This window comes from Epinephelus fuscoguttatus, linkage group LG5 (genome assembly GCF_011397635.1).
Source record: "Epinephelus fuscoguttatus linkage group LG5, E.fuscoguttatus.final_Chr_v1".
Classification (NCBI taxonomy): Eukaryota; Metazoa; Chordata; class Actinopteri; order Perciformes; family Serranidae; genus Epinephelus; species Epinephelus fuscoguttatus.
In genome coordinates, this window is record NC_064756.1 from 17,064,522 (window position 1) to 17,091,644 (window position 27,123).

Here is a 27,123-nt window from a genome sequence, read left to right on the forward strand (position 1 = left end):
TCGTCTAGCTTTGGCAGGAAAACAGACCAGACTACTTCAATCTGAGACTGTACGTCAGTCAGACAGACAACCTGCAGGTAGATGTGACACACACACACACACACACACACACACACACACACACACACACACACACACACACACGGTCTAGCTTTTTATGTCTGCTCACTCATTTATCTCCTCACTGATCCATTGTTTGGAAGTTGTTACACACCTAAGTCACTAGAGGGCAGCATATGACAGAGAGAAGCTACAGCACATTCACGTCTTGAGTTCACTGTTTGTCTGTTGCTGTTTGATCTCTCTCTGAACTACACGGTATTTATTGTGTCACACTGTTTCAGCGTGAGCCCTTCTGAAGCAATCCACTTGTTTCAAACCTAAACTCTCTTCACCTTTTCTTTCTGTGGCAAACATCCATTGAAGACCATGAATGGACCTCATGTTGACAAAAATGCTTACTCATCTCAGTTTATGTAATAACCAAAAGGCTACATGCAGCAATAAAACAATACATAGAATAACAATATCACTGATTTTGTCAATTGTTTTAAGCATGTTTTCGATCGTACTTCAAAAAGCTGCTGATATTTCCTTTAGTGTTATGTAATTATTGATTCAAGGTGTTGAAATCAAGCCAAACCTTTAATGATCTTTTGAACATGTTAGACATATGTGTGGATCAAATCGAAAAACCAACACAGGTTTTTGGATTCGGCTTTCAACAAGTTCTACTGTCGTGCTGCTCATTTCCTATTTATGTGATCATGTGACTTTTGGAGAACAACTCCTCGTTAGTATAGTGGTGAGTATCCCCGCCTGTCACGCGGGAGACCGGGGTTCGATTCCCCGACGGGGAGAGTACACTTTTCTAAATGCAAGCTGCACCATGACTGAGCTCACAAGAAGCCGTAAAACCGGTCTGTCATGACTCGGAGGCGTGTCACAGGAAGCACGACTAATGCGGGAGAACTATGTGAAACACTCCACAGGGAGGTTTTGTCCAGGTTTTTGTTTCATGCTCCTGATTTGGTAGTTTTCCCGCTCATGCTATGCTCAAACGCTTAGCTGTATTGATCTCTGATGAGCCCTGGTAGAGGAAGAAAATCAGAGAACACTAGTCGGTGTTGCCTTACCCCTCTACAGACAGATCCTGACCTGTATCAGAGCTGCTCTGTGAGAAAGGATCGATGCAGGACACTTTTCCTGACCTGTGTCTCACACCCATGTCCTTTGGAAATGCCTTGAGATTTAGTGTCTTGGTTTTTCAGTCTCTTAACACATACTGAACCAGCAGGCTAAAAAGTTCAAGGGTTGTATGTTCATCATTTGTTTCTGTTATATTGTAGATGAATAATACAATCTGCTTTAAATATAAACCTGGTTGCCTATTAATGGAGAGCAAAACGACATTGTCAACACCGTCCTGTGTCCTTTAACACAGTGGTGCCAAAGTGGTCCAGGTTTCTCTTCAGTCATTAGTTCAAGGTCCACACATTTTAATATATTCAGCGTCATGCTTGCATTTGGCTATGTCTTCAAGCTAGTTTGCTGTCTCTGTTACGCAGCTGTCCGTTATTCACTCATTATACAGCAGGAAACAACACTTCAAAATAAAAGCTCTATGCCGGAGATTTACTGTCTTCCAAATGAAGTGTTTTTTTTACACGCTTGACACATTCCTGAGTCACTTGCGGTCCATTCAGAATGGACCTGTGACCCACTTTTGGACCGCGACCCACCAGTTGGGAACTTCTGCTTTAACACATCTTCTCCGGCCTGCACAATATATAAAATAATCACGTGCACATGCAGGAAGTTAATGTCAAGTAAGCAACATTTGCAAGAGTATTCATTATTATTTAAATATATATATATATTTAAAAAAAACCCCAATAATAATTTAATAACAAAATCACACAATTAGAAACAAAAAGAGATTCTAGATATAAGGATATAAAGTAGTGCAAATTAAGAGGCTCAGATCAGTGTACTTTACCTGGTGGCTGATGGATCTTCAAGGCAAACTGAAAAGCCTTTGATCTGAAACAGCTCAAATTTAAACTGACAAGGTTCGATAGATCAGCAGCTCAACCTGCTGGTACACAAACAACCCATGCAGCTCATTATCTTTTACTTAATCCCACCTCGTCAGTCCCAGAATTTGCTTTTCTTTGCTGATAACTGCCCGCAGCTGTTTGCACTACAGATAACATCTAATGGCCCTTAAACTAGAGAGCACAGGCTGCTACAGTTTGTAGGTTAGTGGGGGGGAAGCGAGAGAGGTGGAGGAACTGTTGTCATATCAGAGTTGGATCTTTTAAACTGTAGATGCAGAGCTCATTTGCTAACAAGTTAGCCACATAGGTTAAAGGTATACTCTGCAGGGTTGTCGGTTACTGTTTTTAATCTGAAAGTAAAAGCCAACCCTTGATGCAGTTTTGTTGGTTGTACATGAGGTGGCGCACTAGAGCAGGGAAAATGCAGGTGAGGTGCAGGTGATGAGCAGCAGGTGTGTGACGGGGTAAGCAAAGAGTTTTACTGTGTTAAGTGAAGCAGCATGAAGAGTTTGTGGCGTGTTGAAACTGGAATTGATGAATGGAAACTTGGACACTGAACTACTGAATGGACACTAACCTGTGACTGACTGTGGAAACCAGCCTAAAATAAATTATGGGCAGACAATGTTTTAACTGTGTGAAGGTGAGCACATGTGAAAATGAATGGGTCACCGCACTCAAAGACGCCTGATGAATTGGACATTGGTTTAGTGTTATTGCCCAGAACAATTAAATAAGATAATATGAGTGTCGCTTGTTTCTGCTGCTCTGAAATGGCCAAAACAAATCAGTTATTGCAGCTTTGTTGTGTTGTTCTCATTTTTCAGAGTATGTCTGAGGAGAGGTATCGCCCACTCACCTCCAGGCTGCTGGTCGGTCGCCCCAGGTGGAAGTTACTGTTTGATGAGATCGGGAGGACCAATAAGCAGTGAGTAGAGTGGGAATGTCCAGGGATGGAGTATGACTCCAGTGTTATTACATTTGTTAAGTCTTTCCTCTCTCACTGTGGTTTCAGCAAGCGAGTCGGTGTTTTCTGCTGTGGACCAAAGGGCATCTCCAGGACTCTCCACAGACTGTGTAACTCAGCCCGATACTCTGGAACAACATTTGAATTCAACAAGGAGTCCTTCAGCTGATCCAACATTAGAGCCGGTTCCAAAGTTTGAGGTCAACCTCACAGCAACTTTGCCATTTGATATATATGAAACGTGCCAAAAGAACTTGAGTATTCACAGACTATTATTATTATTTCATGTGCATCCCCGCCCATGCTCACAAAAGGCCCAGCAGGACAAGACCATAACATGCAGATGAGGCCTGTTTCTCTCTCTAGACCAGCCTGACCCCCAACTGACGGCTCTAAAAGCTTCAACATCTTACCCAGCCAACATCTGTGAAACTGAAGGGACCAGCCCACTGCTCGGATTTTCGTCTTATGGTGCTCTGAGTTTCTAAAGTTGCTGTTTGTTTTCATCTTTTACCTAACACATCCTTACTGTGAAGTAAAATCGTTTCTCATGCTGGTTGCCATTGTGAGGAAGAAAATTTGCTTACACAGCCTGCAATTCAACGACCACAAACACAGCAAGATAATGATATTACACAAGAAGGAATTCATTTTTCAGTGGATCAGGGCTGAAACATCACATTTAAGAAACTGTTATCCTACTGTATACAACCATGAATTGGGACCACATGGGCAAATCAACTGTTGTAACCAAGAACTAGTTTAGTGTCAGTTTAATGACTTTACATAACCTTTACTTGACATCAACCTGGCAGCCAACACACTCTACAGACCAAAAAGTTTGGAAGCAGGATTTGTAGACAGCCTGAAGGGAAATGTTAGTTTTGAGTCCCTCGTCAGAGACCAAACACTTCCTGTGTCTGAGCTGGAAACAGTCTCAAAGTATTTGAGTTGTCTGTGAGACTGTCAATCATGAGATCCGCAGTGATTTCCTGTCATCCTAAATGGAACCTAAATGAAAACTCTAGGTTCAGTTTTTATTTGTTGGTTAACTGTCTGTTCATGTATGCTTATCAAAGATCTGTCTTTACACTAAGCAAACCTACACAACACCTCAAGCCAGTATGCTTAGTTAGATTTTTTCCAATTTATTTATATGTTTTAAAGTTATTTTATGTGAAAAAACTTCTGCAGGGCTTTGGCAATTTCTCAACAAATTAGGTGTCATTGTGTTTTACATATCTCCTGAAAGTCAAGTTACTGATAAAAGAAATGAATGAAAGCATTTCTAACAAATCATTTGCAAGTTTAACACTATATTTTGTCAGGTTTTAGAGTCTGCTTTTTTAATGCCAAAACTGGAAACACCAGGTTTCTGCAAAGAATCAACATCTTGATATTTCTGATTTTGTGACTGAAAGAACAGTTTTCTCTCACGTTGTGATTAGCAACCATTTATTTAGCATTTATAATTTAAATATATTTAAATGTTAAGGTGTTTGTCTATTATCAGGATTGTCCTCTTTTTATAAGAACAAGGCAATGTCTGAAATAAAAGAGATTTTTTTATTTATTATGTTTTGATTACCTGCACATAATAAGTGGGAAAATATTTACTTTTTCTAATCCTGGCACGATTTAAATATACATATATATAGTATATATAACACATATATAATTCATAGGCACAAGCAAATACTTAAGAAACAATATTATACTGTCAAACAGCAGTTTGACTGTTTAGCAACATTAACACTTTGTCCTGTTATCTGCTAACTCTCTCTACACATTCAGATTTCCTTTAAAAGATGTGATCATCTTAGGTAACGTGTTTTTAATCAACATTCCTATTTAACCGACAGATTAAAAAAAAATCACACTGAAAATGGGATTTAGTTTGTTTTTAATGCAGCATGTACAAACTCATGATTCATCTTTGTTGTCATGATACACATCACAGTCATCATACTGTCATCCTTTAGCACCAGTGCTAACACACAATAGAGTGTGCTGGAGATTTGGTAAGTGATTTTACTTCTGTACAACTGTTTCGCACTGAAAGACACTGATATATGAACCGTTTAAAATCAGTGAATGGTCGGCCATTCTGATCTACACAGACAAGGCATCCTCCCCCAGGAATTTTAGTGTCAAACATTTAGTTTCCTGCATTGTGGTGAATTTTTATGTGCGTCAATTTTTGCCTTTTCTGCACCGGTTTGTGGTGGAAATGTCTTTAATTTAGTCAAAATAAAAAGTCCTCAGCTACTGCCATGTTTTTATTGGGGGTTGTTCTAAATTTTGAGGGGAGGTGTTCCCTGCGTCCCCCCCAAAATCCACATCTTTGTATACACATTAAGAGAGGTACATGAAAGCTTTTTCTGAGGAGTCTTGATGTTCAAATTACATAGAGAAAAGTAGACTGGATCTCAGTCACAAGAAAAATTCTTAGATAGTGCATTTTTAATTAATGAAGGGAGAGAGGTAATTTGGGAGAAAGGACTTTAATTTAGTTCTAACACTGATTTATTCAGTATGAGAAGGCAAAAAATGTGATCTTGCAACCTGAGCAGTCACTAAAGCTACAGTGCAGCAGACCTGGCCTCGATTTTGAGGATCAAAAATTCTTCCTTAACGTCTAACTTTTTCTGAAGCTATAGTCAGTCCAGTATGTTTATTGTAAACAGAATCACAGTTAGAGTGCCATACATTAAAATAATAAATTATGTAATATGCATCTGTGTTTCAAGGCAGCAAGGTAAGTAAAAAAAAATAAGTTGCCATGGGGGAAAGAATAGCCACATCACTTTACATTTTTTGCTGATCCAAACACAGATGCTGTCGTTGACTGCTGAGTAGTTTGTGTAAATAATCACCTGACACAAGTCACAGTTCAAATACAAGAATAGACTGAGGTGTACTGTATAAATCTTTAAATTTTAATTTGTACTCTGACGTGTTGCATTGTATTAATGAACACTTGATGGCTTTGTGTGTCTTCCAGATGTTGCGTTCCTGCTCCTTATCTATAATCTCCATTCAAATTGTCTCACACAGTAAAGGGTCAGTTCACCTAAATCCCAAAATAGATTTCCCATTCACTTCTACTGATTAGAAGCTACAACATTTTTTTTCTGAGATATCTACTGTCACTACCCACAAAATTTTGAACTATGGAAAACATTTGGAAAAACTCGCAAACCTAAAGAATAAAAAAATATTTAAAAGTTGTTTTAAACCCTTGACAGTGCTTCTGTAAAGACATGTTGCTGACATTTTTAAGTGCTTTCTCCATTCCCACCTCAAGTGTATTGAGGTGCAAAAGTCTTGGCAGTGAATATCTCAGAGGCAAAGACAACACAGAACTCTCTGCTAGATACCTTTTTGAAATTTAAATAGATTTATTCTGGGAAATCAATTACAAATGTAGGTTTTGTTCCAGGATTCATTAATTTGTTTCATGAAAATATACAGCTGTTTGTACAGTGTCTGTGTGTGTTACAGAGTCGTCTGATATGAAGATGAACCTTCCTCTGAGCTGCTGTGCAGTAATGGCTGTCTCTCTCCATAGCTTGACGCCCTCTTTCTCCTCTGGTTACGCCTCCACTTCCTTCTTGCAACAATAAGCAGTGCAGCGATGATTGCAGCGATCAGCGCCCCGAGGATCCCGGCTCCCAGGAGCCACGGCCAGATCTCCTGGGCCTGCTGGAGGTAGGGCGTCAGGAACTCCTGAACAAACCTTTGGCCTGTAGTGGAGATACACAGTGCGAGACAGTTTGACACTAAGGAAAAGTTGTAGAAACACACGCTTAATGGACTTGTTTGTTGTTATTGTACTAACCAGGGTCCAACAGGTAGGCATACTCAAATCCCATAGCCTTGCTGGACAGGAAGTAGTCTCCGTTTCTGTAGAGAGGCAGGAAGGGCACCATGTAGTAACCGTCATTGTGGCCAATGGGGGCGTTGGCACGTGGGTAGTTGGTCCGGAGAGGCTGGTGGGCTCTGAGCCAGCGCTCGAAGATGCTGGAGAAGAGAAGGAAGGAACAAAAAGGTAAACAGGAGTGAAGGATAAAAGAGGAAAAACAGTTTCTTCATCATGTTCAACAAATGTGGTTATTCACTGCAATCGACCACATGAATAAGTGACTTTGTAGTGTGCACTCTCTTTTCTGTGTCATTAGTAAATGAGTTGTGTGCATCATTGTACCTGTCAATGAAAGCATGGTGCAGCAGGAATATGGGGTCGTTGGCTGAGCCCTGCACTGAGGACATGGAGCCGTTCATGAAGAGATGCAAGGCGTTGTGCATGGTGCTCTGGCCTTGCACTGCCATGCCTGTCGATGGATTGGCGAAACCTGCAGGTGGGGAGGAAAGTGAGAACATGAAGGGGAGACTGGATATGGTTATAACAAGAGGATGGTTGTAACAGCTCCACTTTCACCAAGAAGGGATGACCTAGGAGTCAGGTAATACATTTGTCGAAAGATCACCTTATTCCTGAATTTTCATAGCTGTGTGAGTAAGTGTGCAAATTTTACAGTGAAAACAGTGATTTTGAGGCATTTAAGTATTTTTGGACCAAGTATATATTTTGATTATTACTGGTACTGTTGCAATTATAATTATGTAACTTCTACAGAATGAGAGGGTGGTCTCCATTGTAAAATGCAGGGCATTTCATCTTTGCTCATTTCAAACCACCATGCTGCTACAGCTCGCTAACCACTGGCTGACAGGGGTAGGGATGGTTGCAACACCTTTTTAAAAAGTGTTACAACTAACCCCAATGACAACTAAACACATTTCTGTATCGTACTCTTTTTTTTTCGGCATGCCAGGAGAGTCAGTGAGGAAAAACTGATAGGGCCGTGGTTGCACACGTACTAAAATCAGCATCAGATAAGGTGAAGCAGGGAGAGACAGGAAGGCCTGCCCCCGACGGCTACTCTATCTGCCATCTAACATTAAGCAGTTACTACAAAAAATTACAAACACATGAGGCACTAAGCATAATAACCCTTTGTATCCAAAGAAATGTTTCTGTAAGAGAAAGTTCTCCAAGGATTGTTGACAGGATGGGTGTTAAAAGATCCTCAGCCTCAGATATTCAAAAGTTTGTCCATGTTTCAAATGCCATTTTTAAATGTAGTTGTATCTGAAATCCCTTTAATCAGTTTATTTTACGTGAGTTCTGCCACAGTTACTATCTTAACAACCATTTTATACCAGTACCACACTGTCTGCTGAAATCTATTTTTACAGATACCTGGTACTTGACATTTTGTATTCCAATTTCAGTTCAACACCCTAGTGCACCATTGAAATAGTAAAGGCTGTAGTAGCAGGGATTTCACGAAATCTAGGAGGTGGCTCCTAAAAATGTGATTGTGGATATGATTGTTGTGGTTTGCACTGGACCAAATCATCCCTGGCCCTTTGAGAGCCTCATGACGCCCAAGGCTTCTAAAAATGGTTCCTTTGTTCCCAAGCTAACCTCTTAAATTAAAGTGATTAAATTAAAATTGATTAGTGGGGGAGAGGTCTATGGAAAATGTAGTCAATTACTGTTTTTAGAGCACTTCTGGTATCCCTTTTCCACCGGCATGGAACTGGTTCCGTTCAGCGACCCACCATCCAGCACCAGCACGTTGTGAAGATGGAAACAGAGGGCTTGGTGGGGATGGAGCACCATCTAATCTGGGCCTTAGAAGGTGGACAGGTTCTGGGTGAATCCTTTTATAGAGAGTTCTATCAATAATCCTTTATGTTGGGTTCTAGGTATAAAGGTTCTAGCAGGAACCAGAAAGAGGTCTTCTATTGGGACAAGCCGAGAAACCCTATGGTTTGAGTTAGCACCTTTATTTTAAAGATGCATGTCTGTAGTTGTGCTTTCTCTCTTTGAAAGTGAGAAACACACAAATGATTGTATTTCTACCCCTGTATGAACCAAACAAGCCAAAACTCATTCACTAGATTAAACAGATTGGACCATGGATTAGGTTCAGGTCCAATGGTTAAGCATTGAAGTGCATTAATAATAGTGAGTGTGTGTGTGTCTGCCATTCCTACCCTCTATGACGTTTCTAAAGCTCATATTGGCGAATCGGTCCATGGGTTCTGTCTCGTACTCTGGGAGGCCCACAGCGAAGTCCACATCAGCTGTTGTGGGGAGTCTCGTCACGCGGTTGGGATCATGGTTGCCGGGGTTGCGCAAGAGTGGTCCCTCCCCGGTGGCGTTACACAATGCCTCTCGGTTGTTGTACTCCTCTGGCTGGGTGCAGATCACCTACACACACACACACACACACACACACACACACACACACACACACACACACACACACACACACACACACATTTAGTGAGCTACTGGTTAAAGAGTCTTAAGACCTTCATGAAGCTCTATCCATCAACATGAAGTGCAGGATACAAAGTACTGCAAATTTTTTGTCAGATTGATTTGAATACATTTTCGGGGATGTGGAAACAAAGCCTCTGAAGTAGGATTTTCACTCTGATCTTTTATGTTGGCTGGATCACTTGAGGATGAATTCTTAAAAAAAATGTGTGTTTCCAACCAAATCTCTAATTTGGATTAAGAGGCTAAACCAGCTTTAGAACAACAGACCCGCAGAGTGAAATGGAAATAAAACAAGCCTTTGTTTCTTTCTTGGGGAATGGAACTTTCCATCTCCTAATGTAATAATGGAAAAGAAAGATTTGCACATAGATCTTCACATAGTTAAACACACAGTTTTCACTCACAGATACACACACTCAGTCACCGAGAGACAATCAAATACTCTTACCTTCCATGAGGAGAAGACTGAAGCAGGGCTGATGAGGTTAGAATTGAGGGGGCTGCGTCCGCCCATCAGAGCATCTGTGCACACTTGACACGACTGGGCATCCCTCCAGTCCCAGTATGGAATGGTAAAGTTAAAATCTCCTGTCATCTTCCTTATCTCATTCTCCCAGTGAAGCAGGTAGACTCGGTGCCACGGCAGGAACGCTGCAGATTCGTGGGCAAAGTCTATGTCTCTCCATACGTTCCCTGGCCCTCCCAAAAAGGCATCCCGGGACACATAGTAGTGCATCCAGACAAACAGGTCATAGGTGTTGATGTCAGAGAACATGGGGTTCTCACCATTTTCACCCATCTCTGCTCTTGTCACTGTGGAGATCACATAGTCACGGTTGACGGTGTTTTTTGCCAGGTTCAGATAAGAGATAAACTTCTGTTGCTCAGCAGGTGACAAGGTCAGGATGTTCCTGCGCACTGACTCCCTGTATTCAGCACAGTTTGAACCCCAGTAACCAAACCTGCATTCGCCACAGTTAAAACCTCCATAGTTACCAGCACAGCGACACGTCCGGTTAAAGAAAGCTAAAGGCCAGCGCTCTCTGTCATCAATTCCACTGTGTGGGTACTGGGGCCCATGGGGCTCATCTGAGACCTCCACTTCAGTGCAAAAACCACGCCCTGACAGGGCGCCGCATGCTGAGCCGTCACCATCCCATACCGGGCAACACTCTTTGGTCCGTAGTCCCTCTGAGTTGGCACATGGGCGAGGGAATTGGCATAAACAAGTCCCGATGAACTGCAGCAGAACTACAGATACACACAAGCTCTTCATGATGAAAAGTCAGAACAGCTCCAGTTTGAACCAAAGTGGGAATGTGAGCTCCTGCTGAAAAGATGGACTCAATGGCACCTGACGCCCTCACAGACTGCAGCAGAAAACGTTACCCAAAAGCTGCACAGAGGAGCAGATTGACTGCTGGAGACTTTCTTCAACGATAAGTATACGATAGATAAAGAGAGGATTCAGCCGAATTTGATCTAGACAAGACTTGTAGACTTAAAGAGTAAAAATACAAACTTTTCAGGTGCCTGCAATCAACCAATTACTGTCTTTAGAAAATTGTAGCTTGCTGCTTTTTGAAATTTGCTACTCTACTTCTTGCTACCATCTAACCCTCCAACAAGCCTCCTTCCACCTCTCTCTTGCACCCAGCCAACAGCCTCCTGTTCTCTCCCTACTCATTGAGCCGTTTTAGGGGCCGCCCTCCGACAAAGTCTGTGATCTTACTGTGATGTCACACACTCGTCGAGGCGCACACACACACACACAAGCACGTGTACTCACATACCATCACATGCTCAGGATAATATTCCTGATTCCTCTTACATTTTGTCTTGAGACCAGCCGACCTCTGCTCCAATATACCTCAGGCAGAAAAAAATGTGGTGTGTGTGTGTGTGTGTGTGTGTGTGTGTGTGTGTGTGTCTGAGTGTGTGTCTTGTGCACAGCCCCCTACCCCTGGCAAAGGCGGGCCCGGAATTTATGCATGATTGAGTGTGAAGTAGACATGCAGTTGGAACAGAAAAAGTGAGATACAAGAAACAAAAGCTAAGAAATGGATGATACACAGTATATTAATGAGAATCAGGTCTTGTGCCACAGTGACCTTGAGGTCTGGAGGTCATGTCATGCAGACCGCTCCATCAAACAAACATTTAATGTCACTGGTGTTTTGCAGTGTTGAGGAGAAAGTTCCAACCTTTAATTTCCACACTTTAGAGGAAAAAGTAAACCTCTGAGTGCTTTTTTTTTTTTTCTTTTTTGATGAATGTTGCTGCTCATCACTTTTGACCTTCAAGTAATGTGTGAGTGAGAAGAGATTTTTTCCTGGTGGAAATTGCAGCAATTGTTTTGCTTCTTCCAGGTGCCGCTGCCCTTGTTCACAGCATACAGGCTATTGTTTCCTCTGTGCATCTGTGTTGGTAAACACACACAAACACATAGTAGACAATCGCAGATCTTTTTCAAGGCTGCCAAGGTATTATGCAAACTGTGTCAACATTAGTATCAGTTTATTTAATAATTTTTAGAATATGGTGATAATCACAGGTCCAACAAGTACTTTTGCTTAAGTAGCAATGGCACAGTGTGAAAATACAAGTTAGGTATTGACAGGAAAATACAAGTACAAAACATGAAACTACTCATGTATAACATTTAGTAATAAAGTACAAGTACTTAGTAACTGTAAAGCACATTGATCGTGGGCAATGTTGGGATGTAGCTAGTTACATGTAACTGGTGTATGTAGAACAAAACACACATTCTGTTGCTTTGCATCTTTTTCATCATGCAGGAATGTCTTCTTTTGGCATAGTCTAGATCTGAACATTTTCAGCTTTATTGCCACTCATGGCATTTTTACTGGGTAAACAGTCATTTTTAATCTGTTACATTTCCAAAGTAATCTTCCCAACACTGATTACGATGGCAATAATGTACATAGGCGTAGATTTCAGGGGCGGCGCAGGGGGCATGTCATGGGACATGTGAACATGTGAACCTGGGGGTGCTGAAGCCTATCCCAGCTGACACTGGGTGAGAGGCGGGGTACACTGTGGAAAGGTCGCCAGACTATCACAGGGCTGATCAACACATTCTCCCTCAGACCACATCACATATTGACTTACCACGTCCACATATTACATGCAATGTACCCTGGGTGCGTTAGTTGTTGACGTTCTGGGACACGTGTCAAGTTCTGCCTGTTACATGCATTGTCTTCTTTCAAAATGTATTTCTGTTTTCACAGGAAATTTAACTTTTACATACTGTCTGTCATGACCCTGGGTTCTTGTTTATATTCTTTTATCCTGTGAAGTTTGTTTCGGAGTTTTCTGTTTGTGTTCCTTGTTTCATGTTATCATTCATGTTTAATCTGCTTCCTGTTTTATTTTGTAGTTTCTCTCCTCATGTGTTGTATCTGGTTTTACTTCCTGTCTTTGTGTGTTTTTTCACCTGTTTCCTGTCACACCTGTCTCATTTGTCCCTCCCTGTTCCAAGAGTCTTCCCTTCACACCTGTTCTGTATTAGCCTTGTCTTGTTGTTAGCCAATCTCAATTTACCTCGTTTTGCCCGTGTCCACCTGCTCCAGCTGTGTCTCGTTCTTGTGATTAGTTTTCTGTACATATATATATATATACTTGTGTGTTTCCCTTTGTCAGTTTGTCCATGGTCGTTACTGCATTCACCCCTGCGGTCTTCCTGTGCTCATCCCTGTTCATCTTGTGTTTTCGGTTGGTTTTCAGCTTGGTTTTTGTTCTGCTTTTGTTTGAACTTTGAGTTGCCTGCCTGTACTGGATATTTTCAACATTACAACGCTACATTAAAGCTTGCTTTTTGTTAGAAACTTAGGCCATGTTTACGCGAAAACGATCCGCTGAAAATGGAATCGTTTCTCATTTTTGTTTTGAAAAAAGTTCTGCGTTCAGACAACAACGTTTTGATAACAACTGCTGTGCACACAGATCCGCAAAAATGACCAAAAACGCTGCAGTATACATGCCAGGCCAGAAGTTGGTGGTGTGACTTCGCAATGAAACTCCATAATAAGATGAAGTTGCTACAGTAAATCTACACTTTGCTGGAGAAGCGTTGATAAATTCAATAGGGTGAGCAGCACAAACAGAGCTCGGGAGTCCGCCATTGTTATGATGGTCGACTTTCTCGCACATGCCTAATGCACATGTGCGAAAATTCTCCGTTTTCAGAGGAACTGCATATTGCAAGTTTACATGACAACGGAGACGGTGCTATTTCCAGAAAATTGTACTCGGAACCCGTTTCTAACGTTGCATTTTCAGGCACCCAAAATGCCGCTGTCGTGTATACGATCAGCCAAAACCCAACTAAAGATTACCGTTTTCAGTTGAAATCGTTGTCATATAAAAGGGACTTCAGACTGTCAGTTGGTCTGCATTTGGGTCCTCCTCTGAACTGCTTACAAGCTTTCAAAATTAACACACTACATGGGTACAACACTGCAAATTGACTTTTTTTCCCCCTTCAACAACAAACACACAGTTAGGTTTAGTCAACAAAAGCATGTGGTTGGGTTTAGGAAAAAAGAACAGGGTTTGGCTTTAGAATCTTACAGGACACAAACACAACTCTCTTTAGAGAAAGTCGATGTTTGCTGGACCCATCCAGCACTCCTCGCACCTGCCCCAGTTGGACATTCACCTCCTTTACTTCATGTCCTTGTCCCCCCACGTTTCCCATGACGCTGCCAAGCGCTGTTAAATGGCAACTAGGTGTGTATTATGCCGACGTTAAAGTACACATAGAGATAGACAATCAGTCTCACTCACGTTCACACCTACGGCCAATTTAGAGTCGCCAATTTACCTAATCTGCATGTCTTTGGACTGTGGGAGGAAGCCGAAGTACACAGGAAGAAAATGCAAACTCCAAGCCCTTCTAAACGTAGAACAGGAATTTTATTTTCACTAAATTAAATACATTTCCACCATAAACTGATGCAGAAAATGAACAAACTGATGCATAAAAATTCAACAACAGGCAGGAAAATAAGTATTTCCTGGGGGAGGAAATTTGATGTGTGTCCCCAGGGTTAAAACGAAATTATATATATATATATATATATATATATACATAAAATATATTTAATATACGTGTAACAAATGAATAACAAAAGTTACAGAATACTTCCTGAAACATTTTATCACAAGTAGCCCATTCTATAACAATATAACAGACTCTTTGACAGTGTCCTCATCATCTGTACCACATGTTGCAGCGTGACGATCATCTGCACAATACAAGAATGTACAATATGTGGAGCCTACGAGGAAGAGAGTGAATGAAAGAGAGTTTCCCCCCTCATATGCTTTGTCTCCTCTGGTAGGCAGACTAATACAGTCGGGCCCGGGGCAGAAAGTCATCTGCGCAAAACTCAGGATCACAAGCCGGTCACATGCTGCCGTAGCCTGGCACGGGGTGCAGCTTATCCCGCTGCAGGAACGCAGTGGAGTGCACAGGAATGACCATCACAGGATAAACCTGTCTGCAGGGCTGCTCTGAGAGAGAGAGGCAGACTGTGTGTGTGTGTGTGTGTGTGTGTGTGTGTGTGTGTGTGTGTGTAAAAGAGAGAAGTTTTTCTTTGAACTCACTGAGAATTTCACCTGCTTTAAAGCTCTCAAGTTACAGCAGTTCACCCCAGTAACTCCTAAATATTTCAACAACCACGTGACATCAAGTAAAGATTTCTCATAAATCTCTTCTTCTTTTGTCCCAACCAGACACAAGAGGGCAGCATGACCCCTTTGTTGCCTGGAACAGAGGCGCACCACAGGGTGACTGCCTGTCGCAGCACGCAGTTTGTTTCCTGCTCATCAGTTGTAATGAGACAGGAGAGAAGGGAGAACACTGATGATCTGACCAGCTGGTGGTGTTTCATATGGTTATGTGACTTTTTTTTTTCAGTTCACAAGGCTTATTCATATTAAAATCCACCCTGCCGCCCTGCACAGATGAAAGACAAATCTTCCTAGTTTCTACTACAGGGGAGAGACATAATTTGCACCTCGATGCCCAAGGAGACAATTTGTTTCTTCACTAGAAAATGTGATTGAAAATAGAAACATTGCTTTTCAAATTTGGAAAGAGGTGGAACTGTACCTAACTGGCTTTGTACTCTATGAAAAATCTTTTTTAACAGGTGGACGGCTGGCTCACAGGACAGGAGTGATGGGAGGAGAAAAGTGTTGGTGTAACTCTCTGTAAGTGTTGATCATGTGGGTGTGTGTGTGTGTGGCTCAGGATCAGGGATGGTCAGGGGGTATGACCTACTGACCTTTGACCCCATGCTCCTCATCTGCATCTGGACAGCGATTGAGGCAGGCGGATCTACAAATGAGATTAATCAATTAGTTGATCAACTGAAAATCTATATGCAACCCTTACTGCCCATCTGTTAATCATTTAATTCATTTCAAAGCAAAAACAGCACAATTTCCCTTGCTCCAGCTTCTCAAATGTGAGTATTCCCTGTTTTTTCCTGTAAAAGTAAGCAAAATATATTTGGGTTTTCCCCTTTTGATCACACAAAATGACACCCATTATCCTAGGCTGTGAAAATACTGTAATGCCAATTTTGTGACAGTCTGTCAACAAAACAATAAGTCAGTTAATTGAGAAAATAACCAGATTGAATCTATCTATCTATCTATCTATCTATCTATCTATCTATCTATCTATCTATCTATCTATCTATCTATTATCTATCTATGTTAGGGCTGCAACTAATGGTTATTATAGATAGATAGATAGATAGATAGATAGATAGATAGATTTTGTTATTTCACTTCTGCGAGGTATAAATTCACACACAGCTGCAGCATCCCCAGTCTGTGTGCTGTCCTTATTATCAGGGCGTCCTGGTACTCAGAGACACCATGACAGCTTGTCAACCTGTGCTGACAGTTAACATCGACATCGAGGCTGCTTTTAGTTTGTATGCACCCAGACTCTGGAACAGCCTGCCACAGGATCTGAGGACAAACTCCTTTCCTCAAAGTGCATCAAATTTGCATTTCTCCCCTTAAAAATGAGCTAAATAAACTATAAACACAGTGTTATGTTATATTACACACTAAACCTGCATCTGCTCTGGCGGGCTCCTCCATTTTTTAATTACAAATCTGGCAATGACGTAAAACTTTTCCACTTGATTACAGTGTGTTTCAACTAATTTCAATATTTTTGCCAAGTTGAGTTGCGTAATGCTGAAGTAGGTGCAGATCTGCCTTTTGTGTCAAAGTGTCACATGAAAATTGTGACAGTGTGGCATTATTTCAGCCAACTGGGAAAGTTTTTCAAATCATATTTCAGACGTTTTACGTTTTTTTTTTAAGAAGGCTTGAATGTAAATCATGATCATGGCTTATTTGGAACTAAATGCCAAAAGGGTGAATGTTCACCACATGCCACAGTCGTATTGTTTAGTTCAATTAAAACATATAAATGACATTAAAACCTCAATCGTCACTTATTTAATGAAAGGGGAATCACATAACATGAGAGTGAATGTTTCATAACTGATGTCCTCGTTTCTCCGTTGGCATAATGCGGTTGTAGTTTTTTTTTTTTCCTCTATTTGTCCTACTTAGAGTGGGAATATCACAGACGAGCGACAACCCTGTAAATCAGCTATGTGTCTATGGCAACCATGGGTATCCACTGTTATTTTGAAATGCCATTGAATAATTGATTTGCCGACTGTGACACTGACTCTGTTGTGCTTGTGATTTGTGGAGGCGGGTGGTGAAAAAAGATAATTTTACCCTATGGATGTTTAGATGCATGCACTGCACACTTGTACATAGCTACACAGACACACAGAGAATACAGGTGTGTTTCATAGGATGTCCTTGTTGTGTCACCGTAATCTTATTTTCTTGTAACCAGGGGACCTGTCACTATATGATGAACTCCGCTGTAGCCCACACACTCTGCTTAACAGTGTCAGTGTCAGATGAAGCACAGTCAGTGTGGTAACTGGATAGTTTTCATGTCATACCTCTCAATCCAATTCTTCAGGATTCAGCACACTCTGCTCCGTCATTTATGTGCCTACTGACCAAAGTTTGCGGGGGGAGAAAGAGTGTGTGACTGGCTCCATGTGAGACAAAATCAAGCTGATCCATTGGCTGCTTGTTGATTTTCTGTTTTACTACAGCAGCGAGGGGTTGCCATGGAAATGTGACCCCAGATCATTCTGGTGTTTCATCCGTCCTAAACAGCCCTATTTAGAAAATCAAGGACACGATGTGATGCAGCAGCGGTCAGAAGCTTTCTGTATATTGTTGATGTCTGAGTGATCAGGGAGGTTCTTAAAAACACACGTGCAAGGATCCATCTGAGGGAGATACTCCGATCGACAGCTCACCAGATAGAGATCTGTAAGGTCAGATCCAGCTTCTAAGATTATAATGAGTGCTTATTTTGGCCTAAAGCGGGGGCATATGAGCAGATGAAGGATTATTAGAGACTGGATCCTCTAAAGTCTGCAGCTTAACACCCAGTGTGTCACAATGCATCAACAAAGCTGTGCCATTCAAGGAATGCCAACTTTTCCTGAATCTGCAGCAGACAGCCGGTGAATCACTGCCACCATCAGTATCCTATAATCCACTGCGGTCCAGTCAGTCGTTTAATGGTGCATTCGAGTGATCGCACACCATGTGTTGTATTCATGTGGTCACGAGTCAGTGGTTAATGCATGACATAATCTTGATCAATAAAAAAGGTGTGAGTATTTGAAACCAGTCAGTGTTCTTGTTAGCAGCCTAACTGTGATGTTGATGAGAGAACATCACAGACATGTGGAAGTTACATGGCTATATGGGTGGAAGCCACAAGTATATTTACAGATATATACAGATACATTCACCAATGTCAAAGGCTGGTACATTGCTGACCAGTTTTCCATTATGTGATAAACTGAAACGTTACAACTCACACTGTAAGCTCAGATACTGTGTCATGGAAAAACTGTGTAACTTGCCTGATTTAACTGATATGTTCTTCTTTGTTTGCTGTTTTGATTGAAGACCCTCCTGAGACCCTGTGTCTACATTATATTTGGGGTTTTCTTGACCTTAGTGGATACTTCATTCTACTTAAATTAGACCTGATGTCCTTGTTTGTGGACATTTTTGGCTGGCATCTTGAGGCAGTAAGACCACAATACATTAATCCATGTAAAAACAAGATGGCAACCATCTCTGCCAAGTCAGTCTGCAGCTGATCGCGACAGAAAAGTGGACAAGGTCCAAAACCTGATCACATTTCGACATAACGACTTCATGTTGTTAGATGATGGACGATGGGTTCCGAGATTGGTCTTTGAGATTACACGAGGAAGGACAAGAGCAGTTTGGCCATCAGATCCCCTGAGGCACCTGCCTTTGTGGACTGTGTCCTTTCAGATGATCCAGCTTGAAGGGAAACTTCAATACTTTTGAACCTGGACCCTATTTTCCCATGACTTTGGGTCTAAGTAACAAATGGAGACAACAGTCTTTGAAACTGATCCAGTACTGAGAGAGGCAAAACAAGCTGCAATAATCCCTGTGGGCAATTGTGCACCTTCAATTTATGTCCATTGGAAGAAGAAGAAGATATGCGTTATTAATCCCCGAGGGGAAATTCAATTTATTTTTCCACTGTATTCGCAGACACACAGGCCTGAAATACACACACGCACAAACACGACCTATACATGCATTAAATGGAGAGATGTCAGAGTGAGGGGGCTGCCCATGGTCAGACGCCCTGAGCAGTTGGGGGTTAGGTACCTTGCTCAAGGGCACCTTGGCAGTGCCCAGGAGGTGAACTGGCACCTCTCCAGCTACCAGTCCACACGCCATGTTTGGTCCGGACAGGGACTTAAATCTACGACCCTCCAGTTCCCAACCCAAGTCCCTATCTTTTAAAAGATAAAACAGGTATAGGTGTCAAATAAATGATAAATGACAGTTTGTATTCAGAAGCTGTGCCTTTAAACAAGCTGTCGGGATTTCTGTGAATTTGTGATGTCACCAGTGTACTATACAGTCCCTAATATAAACAGTCTACATGGGTCCTTTTGTGTTTCTTGTTGCAATGTTTTGCAGTGTATTTGAATGACAACAGCGTGAGACTTGGTCACCGTAACAAACAGACGGGATCAGCGAAAGGTATGGAAAAACATTTCATTTCTCTGCGGGGTCCTTTCTGTAATGTTGTCAGACACATCTCATATCAATCTGAACCTGACAGTGGCAAAAACAAGTACTTTCAATGAATGTAAACTGCAGTGCACAACTGCCCACAAGGATTATGTGCTGTAACTGTTTTGTTTTTTACTTTCGGCAGTTTTAGTATTGGATTAACCCACCAGTGAGCCCTGGGGTGAAGATTTAGCTGGGGGGCCCCTTTTTGAGTCCTAAATGTTCTCTAACTTAATTTGGTTAAAAGCTCATGAAATGCAAATTTATTAAAGGATATACAACAGGCAAGCGGAACGTTCTGACATATGGTCCTTTCACTAGACCTCATAGTAAAATAGGGATAATAATGCACTTGTCGCCTCAGAGTCCAAATCATATTACCAAAAAATGAACTGCCACAAAGTCGCCCTAGGGTCCATGGGGCCTCTGAGGGTCTAGGATCCTTTGGTAGTTGCCTGTTTTGCAGGATTGGCAATTGACCGTTCGCTCAGCCCATCCCTGGACGCAGGCCAATCATAAAGTAGCATTTCGTCGGTTCAGACCAGGGTCTGATAACAACACAGCTGTGCTCCATTGACTCTTATGCAGTGGTTTCAGATTTCCTTCATTTTCAGGCTGGTTTTGTGGATTTGGAGCTAAAAGTTGTGCCTGGGGCACGTCGTGGAAAAAGATATATGTTTCTTCGAATATATATACGTTTCTCAAAATCAAACCCTGAAAAGTGTAGGGTTAGCTAGCTAGCTACTGAAGATTTAGCCTACTGAATGTATACACATGCTGCGTTTGCTTTTTAATGATTATAACAGTGAAAAAAATACAGATCCTGCTGTACAGGAACCAGTGAAGGGAAGCAGGGAAACTGCTGATATTCAACCAGCTGTGTGTCATCACAGTGTGCGCAGATGAATGTTGTTTGACTTCCCCTGGAGATCCCTGCCTGTCCAGCAGAGCAGGTCTGGGTGCTGGCAGCAGCACAGGGGCAAAGCCACACAGCTGGTTCAGTATCAGCAAAGTTTCCCTTTATATTCATTGTCTTGTGTGGCAATCAGCAGTAATGTGGTGGTTCACTTTTACACTGTGATCTGTAGCCTATAGTTCGGCTTTAGCTTCTAACTATCTTTGTCTTTTGAACCTGTTGTCGCTGCTGAGTCAGTTTGACATCCTGGATATATCCTTCAAACACAGACTGGAGACCCCTCTGTCTGCTTCTCTCTGGAATCACTGTTTCATTTTTCCAAAAATATGATAATATTTCTTCAGGGAATGCAGTTAGCTACAGTGTGGGCTCCATGCTTACTCTGTCGGACGCTTGTCGGACAATGCATTCTCACTGCAACCTCGTCACATATTGACGTTTGGTCACGGACTTTTCACATTCACATATGAGGTGCAAGGTACCCTGGGTGAATTGGTTGTTGATGTTCTGGGAGGCCGTGTCAAGTTCTGTCTGTTACATGCATTGTCTTCGTTCACAATACGCTTCCATTTTCACAGGAATCTTTCAAAATAAATGCACTATGTTGACACAACACCACAAATTGATGCTTTTTTTTCCTTCAGCAACGAAAGCACGTGGTAAGGTTTAGGAAAAAAAACAAGGGAATCTTACGGGATGTGAACACTGCTCTGGCGGGTGAAAGTCAGTGTTTGTTGGACCCACCTGCCCAGTTGTCCTACTCGGACTTACGCCACCATAACATTCGTCCTTGTGTCCTGTGTTTCCCCCTGACACCACCGGGCAGATTAAACTAACGGCAACCAGCCGTGTCAAAGGAGGCCTTTTTTCATTGGTTTCTGACACTGCAAGTCATTGCCCAGGCCAGGCGTCGGATTTCGATGACCTCGGACTGAGACCAGGCTCTGTCTGACCATCAGAAAGGAGTGGGGCTAAGCTAAAGGTCAATTGAGCTTTGACTTTGATTGAGATATTGACTTACTTTGTTCTGGCTCTTGAAAACCCAAAATGTGGCATATATGTCTACTACATCAACACATTATTTTTACAAGCAGACACACTGTAGCACACTTTTGTGAAATTGTGTGTGTGTGTGTGTGTGTGCACTGGTTTGCCTGTTAGCCCTCAGAGAGACTGAGAGAGATAGAGGTCAGGGTTAGTAAGGCTATCACTGCATCAGCTAAAGCCATATCCAGCCTGCGTGTGTGTGTGTGTGTGTGTGTGTGTGTGTGTGTGTGTGTGTGTGAAAGACAGTGTGTAAATTTTTTTGCAGTAGCGTGCGTGTGTGTCTGTGTCTATGCTCTTTTAATGGTCTACTAATCCCAAATGCATTTGGCTGGCAAATTAATCCAAGCCTTGTCATAGCCAAGCTCTAAAGCCCCTTCTATCCCATACCCCCCTCCCCCCCCGTCTTTCCCTCCATCTCTCACTCTCCCTCCCGGGCTACTCTCTATCAGTATCTATCTCCAGATGGTATCTTGGAGGTAGGTGTGATATCGAGAGAGAGAGAGAGAGAGGGGGAGAGAGTTAGTGAGAGCGCGCGCGAGAGAGGGTGGATGACCTGTGACGCGAGCGGAGCCTCCTCATTGGAGCGCGTGGCGCGGCGGAGAGAGCGCGAGGACAGAGGGGGGGTTCATTTGTTGCCATAGTGAAAAAGTAGATTACCCACCGACACCATGATGCGCTGATGGACGCGTGAGGGATGCTGTGTTTCTCTGGGAGCATTCACCTGTCCTGCAAGCAAAGGTACGTAACTTGTCCTGTTTTCCATTCGTGGAGAGAAATTGTACTGAAATGGTCTCATGCACTGATTTCTCACGAGCATCAAGTTGATGTAGGCAATACATCTCAAACATTAAGGGGTTTCTCCAGATTCAGATACCCCCTTTTATCACAGGCACGTGTATTAAACCCATTAAAAATCACTTCTGTAATATTCCTTTGAGAAAAGGTGTCTTCTGGCTACTCACTGAGAGCTGATGGCGACATATGGTATTTTTAATCTCCTATAATTCCTTCTGCTGCAAGATTTATGTAACATTAGTGGACGGTGCTGTATCACTTTTTATTTTATTTTGCATGGGAATATAGTTTAGCCCATTTAGAGCAAGTCACATAAACAGATTCCACAGAGTTGAGTAAAACGCAAGAGAAGGAAAGATGTGTTTTTCATAGCCTTTCCAAAACAGCATTTACAAAACGACTCAAGTCTTATATAAAAAGAATTATAAAACTTTAATATAATTAAAAGTTACCATGCCCTTAAAAACACAAACAAGTCTATTTTCGTGCAAAACCTGAGCAGACCGTCGCTGCAGGCAGTGGCAGCCAGTGTTATATGGCTGGAGACGTTTGCAGGGGAGCGGGATGTTTCCATTAGATTTGCATCGATTTTTTATCTTTAATGATTTGATCTCTGTGGGTCTTTCAAGTGAACGCCGGGCGAAACTGTATAGGTTAATGGCTCTTTACTCCTGTGACCGCTATGAAACTTCAAATGTTATCGATCTCCTCCGCTGCGTCGTTATCCCAGCCCACAGTGTCACCTCTGATGTCTATTTGATCAGAGAGAGGGGGGAGAGATGCAGACAGCACCTTTAATCCAAACATTAGGCTATAAGAAGAACTGCAGCTGCATGTTTTTGCAATGCATAAGTCTTTTTTTCTGATCTAAATTAAAGGCGCTTTGGTTGCAGGATTTTACGCAGAGAGGCAGAGGGATCACCAGAGAACAGACAGGCGGAGAGGGCTGCACACGAGAGAAATGGGAAAAGCGTGTGCGGAGGGATAGAGCAGGATAGAGAGGAGAAGACACTAGTCACACAAATCAATACACTCGGTTTGACCAGGCTGCAGAGTTTTCACTGTGTGTCTCTGCACGTATCCATCTGTCTGTTGTTCTCTCTTGGTGCGACTTAATATAGCCTACACTTGGCATCCTTTTGCAACAAGGTGCTGTGTTCATGCCAGGAAATCACATTTTGAATTTAAATATTTAGAGATTGGAAAGAAAAGGAGAGGAAATGGCAAGAACTCAGCTCTGATTGGCTGAATCACGCTCTAACCCGGTACAGGTGCGATGCTGTTGTAAAGGTAATATTAGGTTGAGGTTAAGCATCGCAAAAGAAGACTTGATGATAACAAGTCCGCTAGCTCCTCATTTTTCACCCCATCATCACAAAGGGAGGACAGGAGAGGAGATGAGTTAAATGAAAAGGTGTTCTTAAAGAGTCAGAGAGAAGGAGAATTAGGAGGAAATGGACTATATTAGGATGAATTCACAGAGATGGGGACTTGGAAAGGGATGGATGAGCGGGGACGGGGGTGTGTGTGGAGACAGAGATGAGCGGAGGGGCTGGGGAGAGGAGGAGCGGAGGAGAGGGAAAGGGGTGGGATGAAGGAGAGAGGTGTTTGGAGACAGGCTCAGGTGTGCGTGACTGGAAAACGGAGGGAGCTCGGAGGCTGCACAGCAATCAGAGGCAGCTCCGGCGTGTTTGACATTGGACTACACATTATCGGCTGTGTCTTTACTGAGTGACAGTAACTTGCAACCTAATTATCAAGCGGGACCGTGCTGGTGACGCCAGAGCGACATCCAGATTCCTATAAGGTAAGGTTACAGAAAGATACGCGCAATGAGAGAGCACCGTGTTTCTTCAGAGACTTATCCCGTCTGCCCTACTCAATATTCTGCTCAGAGTGATTATTTTGCCGCACTTTGTTATTTGCCTACCTATTGTTCTTGCAGTATGCATAACATGACTTGCATGCAGTTGCATCTGGACTAGTTATCCTTGCGTTATATCCCATAACCTAGTTTAAAAAAAGAGCAGCCAGTTGCATTGATGAATAGGAGATGCCAATAAGACAGAGAGGGATCAGAGCCCCGGCATGCTGTGGCCATGTTCATTTCAGACGGTGTCTCTGTCATGCTTTGCACCATTCGCTTGTAGGAAAAAAAATCGTGTGTGTGTGTGTGTGTGTGTTTGATTCAGTGCAAATGATGGACTCTGATCTCCCATTGCGGTTGACGGATGCAGCGCTGCGCCAGTCATTGTTGTTGTCTCTGGATCCTCTATCTCCTTGGAGAGAGGCAGTTTGTGACCAGACGCTTGTGTCAGTGACTAAGGTTATACAGAAACATCACATCAGTCAATGCATTCCTTTTTAATAAGGACACCAAAGGAACATCAGCGAACCCATAATAGAGAAAAATGTAATGTACAATGAGGTCGCTGAAAATCGACGATTGAGGAGGGTACCAGTGTGGGCTGCAAGTCCCTGTTGAAACATTGCAGGATGAAGTGATTTAAGGTCAGAGCTTGTTTAGGAGAGTGAAGCAGGCGCCGCTGTGTCACACCTTGTCTGATGAGCCGCTGCAGCAGGTAAAGTCATTACTGTGTTAGCACTCTCTGACGACAATGACTATACCTGCAGACCGTGTAAGACTCCCATAGGGAGGCAGTATGAAGTCAATAGTGCATGACTTATTGTTGACTGTCTGATGTAGGCATCTTTTTTATTCGTATACTGAATTTGTATCAGAGCGATTTGGATGCTGTTTGACATCCTCCTGTCCTTTATTGGCCCATAAGATCAAACCTGAAAAATGTATTTGACACACAAGAGATATAAATCTGACTATTGCGAGCATTGGCGTCCCAGGTCTGAGCATCAGAACAGCTCCTAGTGGCACTAAGATATTTCCAGAAACACAGCAGCAGTTAGTGATGATCAAAATAAACCATTAAACTTTTTAAAACATGCTGAAACACCTTGTTTCCTGGGGCTCAGGTGCAAAATATTGTGCCTCTGCTCACTTGGGAGGTGCATGGAAACACATCGTCACATGCCCACTCAGCAAAAAGCTTTCCCTGAGTAACTGAAGCTTCCCAAAATATTACTGCTTCCTTAAGTTGTGTACACAACCAAAAAGGCAGTGCGACCCAATTTAGTTGCCAGCAGATAATTTGAGTTGGTGGGGTTTCTGATGAACAGTCATGCCCCTGAGTTCTCCTCTGTGACCAGAAGGTGGTATGTCTTATATTCACAGTAAGACATGGGCATACTGCATTGTGTAAAGATGTGCCTGTTAAACTCATATGCTCATGTGCTGGTACTTCATTTATTCCTAGGTTTCAAGAGGCTGATAAAGGTCCTGCTCACTCTTAAGACAATGTTGGTGAATGCAAATCCATCATTGTAGAGTATTCAAGATGCCTGCATTTTCCATTAGCATATTTGTGTCTTGTGTGTGGCAAATAACCTGTTTCAATAGGTTGTTACTTTCAATGTTTAGTTGCTCGGATGGTGAAAAGAGCAACAGTGTGTTCTGAAAACTCCAAGCGCTGCCCCCCTGCGCCATTACAAACACAAATGTCTGTGCGTCATACAGGACAAGATAGAGCAAATAAATGTGTTTGCGTGCAAGGGATTATTTTAAATTGTAATTGTTATTGTCCCTGTTTAATGCGCAGTAAATTAAATGCTTTCTCAACACATAAAACAGTGTGTCAGCACTAATGAAACTCATTGAATTAAAGCAAGACAAAGAGGGAGGGCCAATGTTTGTGTCTGCCCATGTCGTCTGTTTGTGTTTGCGTTAAAGTTGATTTGGAAGGTTTTATAATGCCCTTGTGCGTAGTTCGTATAGAACTAGAGATACAAATGCCTAATGGCGTGTGCGAGATGTTTGTTTAGGGAATGAGGATTTGATTTTCTTTTCCTTTCGGCTACAGTTAGGCCTACACAACAAGAGAGAGACACAGAGGGGGAGCGTGACAGAGAGACGCAGCATGTATGTGACTGAGTGTGTGAGAGGCACACTGGAGGATTGCAAATGAAACCATGGCTTGTCTCAGGGAGGGAGAACAGTGTGGTGAAATGATTTTGGATGAGTGGGAATTTGTCTCACCTGAGTGCAATTCCAAGTGAGGAGAGCTTAAAAATGATATTTGTACTCTTTACATTTATAAGCCAGTAGATATAGCTGGAGAATGTCAGACAGAAACACCATTGCGTCATCGGTAGAGACAGAGTGTGTGTGTGTGTGTGTGTGTGTGTGTGTGTGTGTGTGTGTGTGTGTGTGTGTGTGTGTGTGTGTGTGAGAGAGCGAGCTGAGTTTTGTTTGATTTGTTCATTATTGGAGCAGCAGTTAGCCCTGTTGCCATCCTGACACTGTCATGTTAATTACGTTCTCGGAGACTCTCTGTCCCTTGATGCCTCTTTTTTTATCACTCTCTCCTCCTTCCTCAGTCTCCTTTCTTATCTCCCTCTCTGGCTTTATCTATCCTCCTCTGCCTCTTTCTCTGTGCTCTCTCTTCCCCACCTCTCCCTCTTTATTCTTCTCTCCCCATCCTCCCCTCATTCTGTCTTTTTCATCCAATGCATCTGTTTGCTCCCTCTCATCCCCTATTCCTATATTTCCCTACACTCCACCTCCCCAAACTCAGCTAACCACCAACATCCCTGTCACGACCTTGATCCTGTTTTGCATAAGCAGTGGATGCCATCCTCTGCTGTCTAAACTGTCCCCGATCCC

General features: G+C 42.5%; 3 protein-coding genes and 1 non-coding gene across 5 annotated transcripts in view; 3 read left to right on the forward strand and 1 right to left on the reverse strand.

The window, feature by feature from the left end:
• The window catches only part of LOC125889452 (NADPH oxidase 4), a 33,030-nt gene extending 27,550 nt beyond the window's left edge, over positions 1–5,480 (forward strand). Inside the window, exons 16-18 of the mRNA XM_049577481.1 lie at positions 9–77; positions 2,888–2,988; positions 3,076–5,480. Coding sequence (XP_049433438.1) covers positions 9–77; positions 2,888–2,988; positions 3,076–3,196 — 291 coding nt within the window. The 3' untranslated portion in view covers positions 3,197–5,480. The remainder of the gene's footprint in view (positions 1–8; positions 78–2,887; positions 2,989–3,075) is intronic.
• On the forward strand, positions 789–860 carry trnad-guc (transfer RNA aspartic acid (anticodon GUC)). The gene has a single exon. It is a non-coding gene; the product is annotated as a tRNA-Asp (tRNA).
• A 591-nt stretch (positions 5,481–6,071) lies between the features above and the next one.
• On the reverse strand, positions 6,072–10,664 carry tyr (tyrosinase). Its single transcript, XM_049576446.1, has 5 exons — positions 9,837–10,664; positions 9,097–9,313; positions 7,235–7,382; positions 6,869–7,050; positions 6,072–6,773 (listed from the first exon to the last, which is right to left on the reverse strand). Exons 1-5 carry the CDS (start codon positions 10,662–10,664, stop codon positions 6,526–6,528), a joined length of 1,623 nt encoding a protein of 540 aa, XP_049432403.1. The 3' UTR covers positions 6,072–6,525.
• An 11,600-nt stretch (positions 10,665–22,264) lies between these two features.
• The window catches only part of grm5b (glutamate receptor, metabotropic 5b), a 96,716-nt gene continuing 91,857 nt past the window's right edge, over positions 22,265–27,123 (forward strand). Inside the window, exon 1 of one of the 2 annotated variants that reach the window (XM_049577267.1) lies at positions 22,265–22,328. The gene's annotated coding sequence lies outside the window, so the exon portion shown is untranslated. Of the gene's footprint in view, positions 22,329–24,042; positions 24,193–27,123 lie in introns of those variants that run through there. The other variant, XM_049577266.1, reaches the window with a different exon arrangement.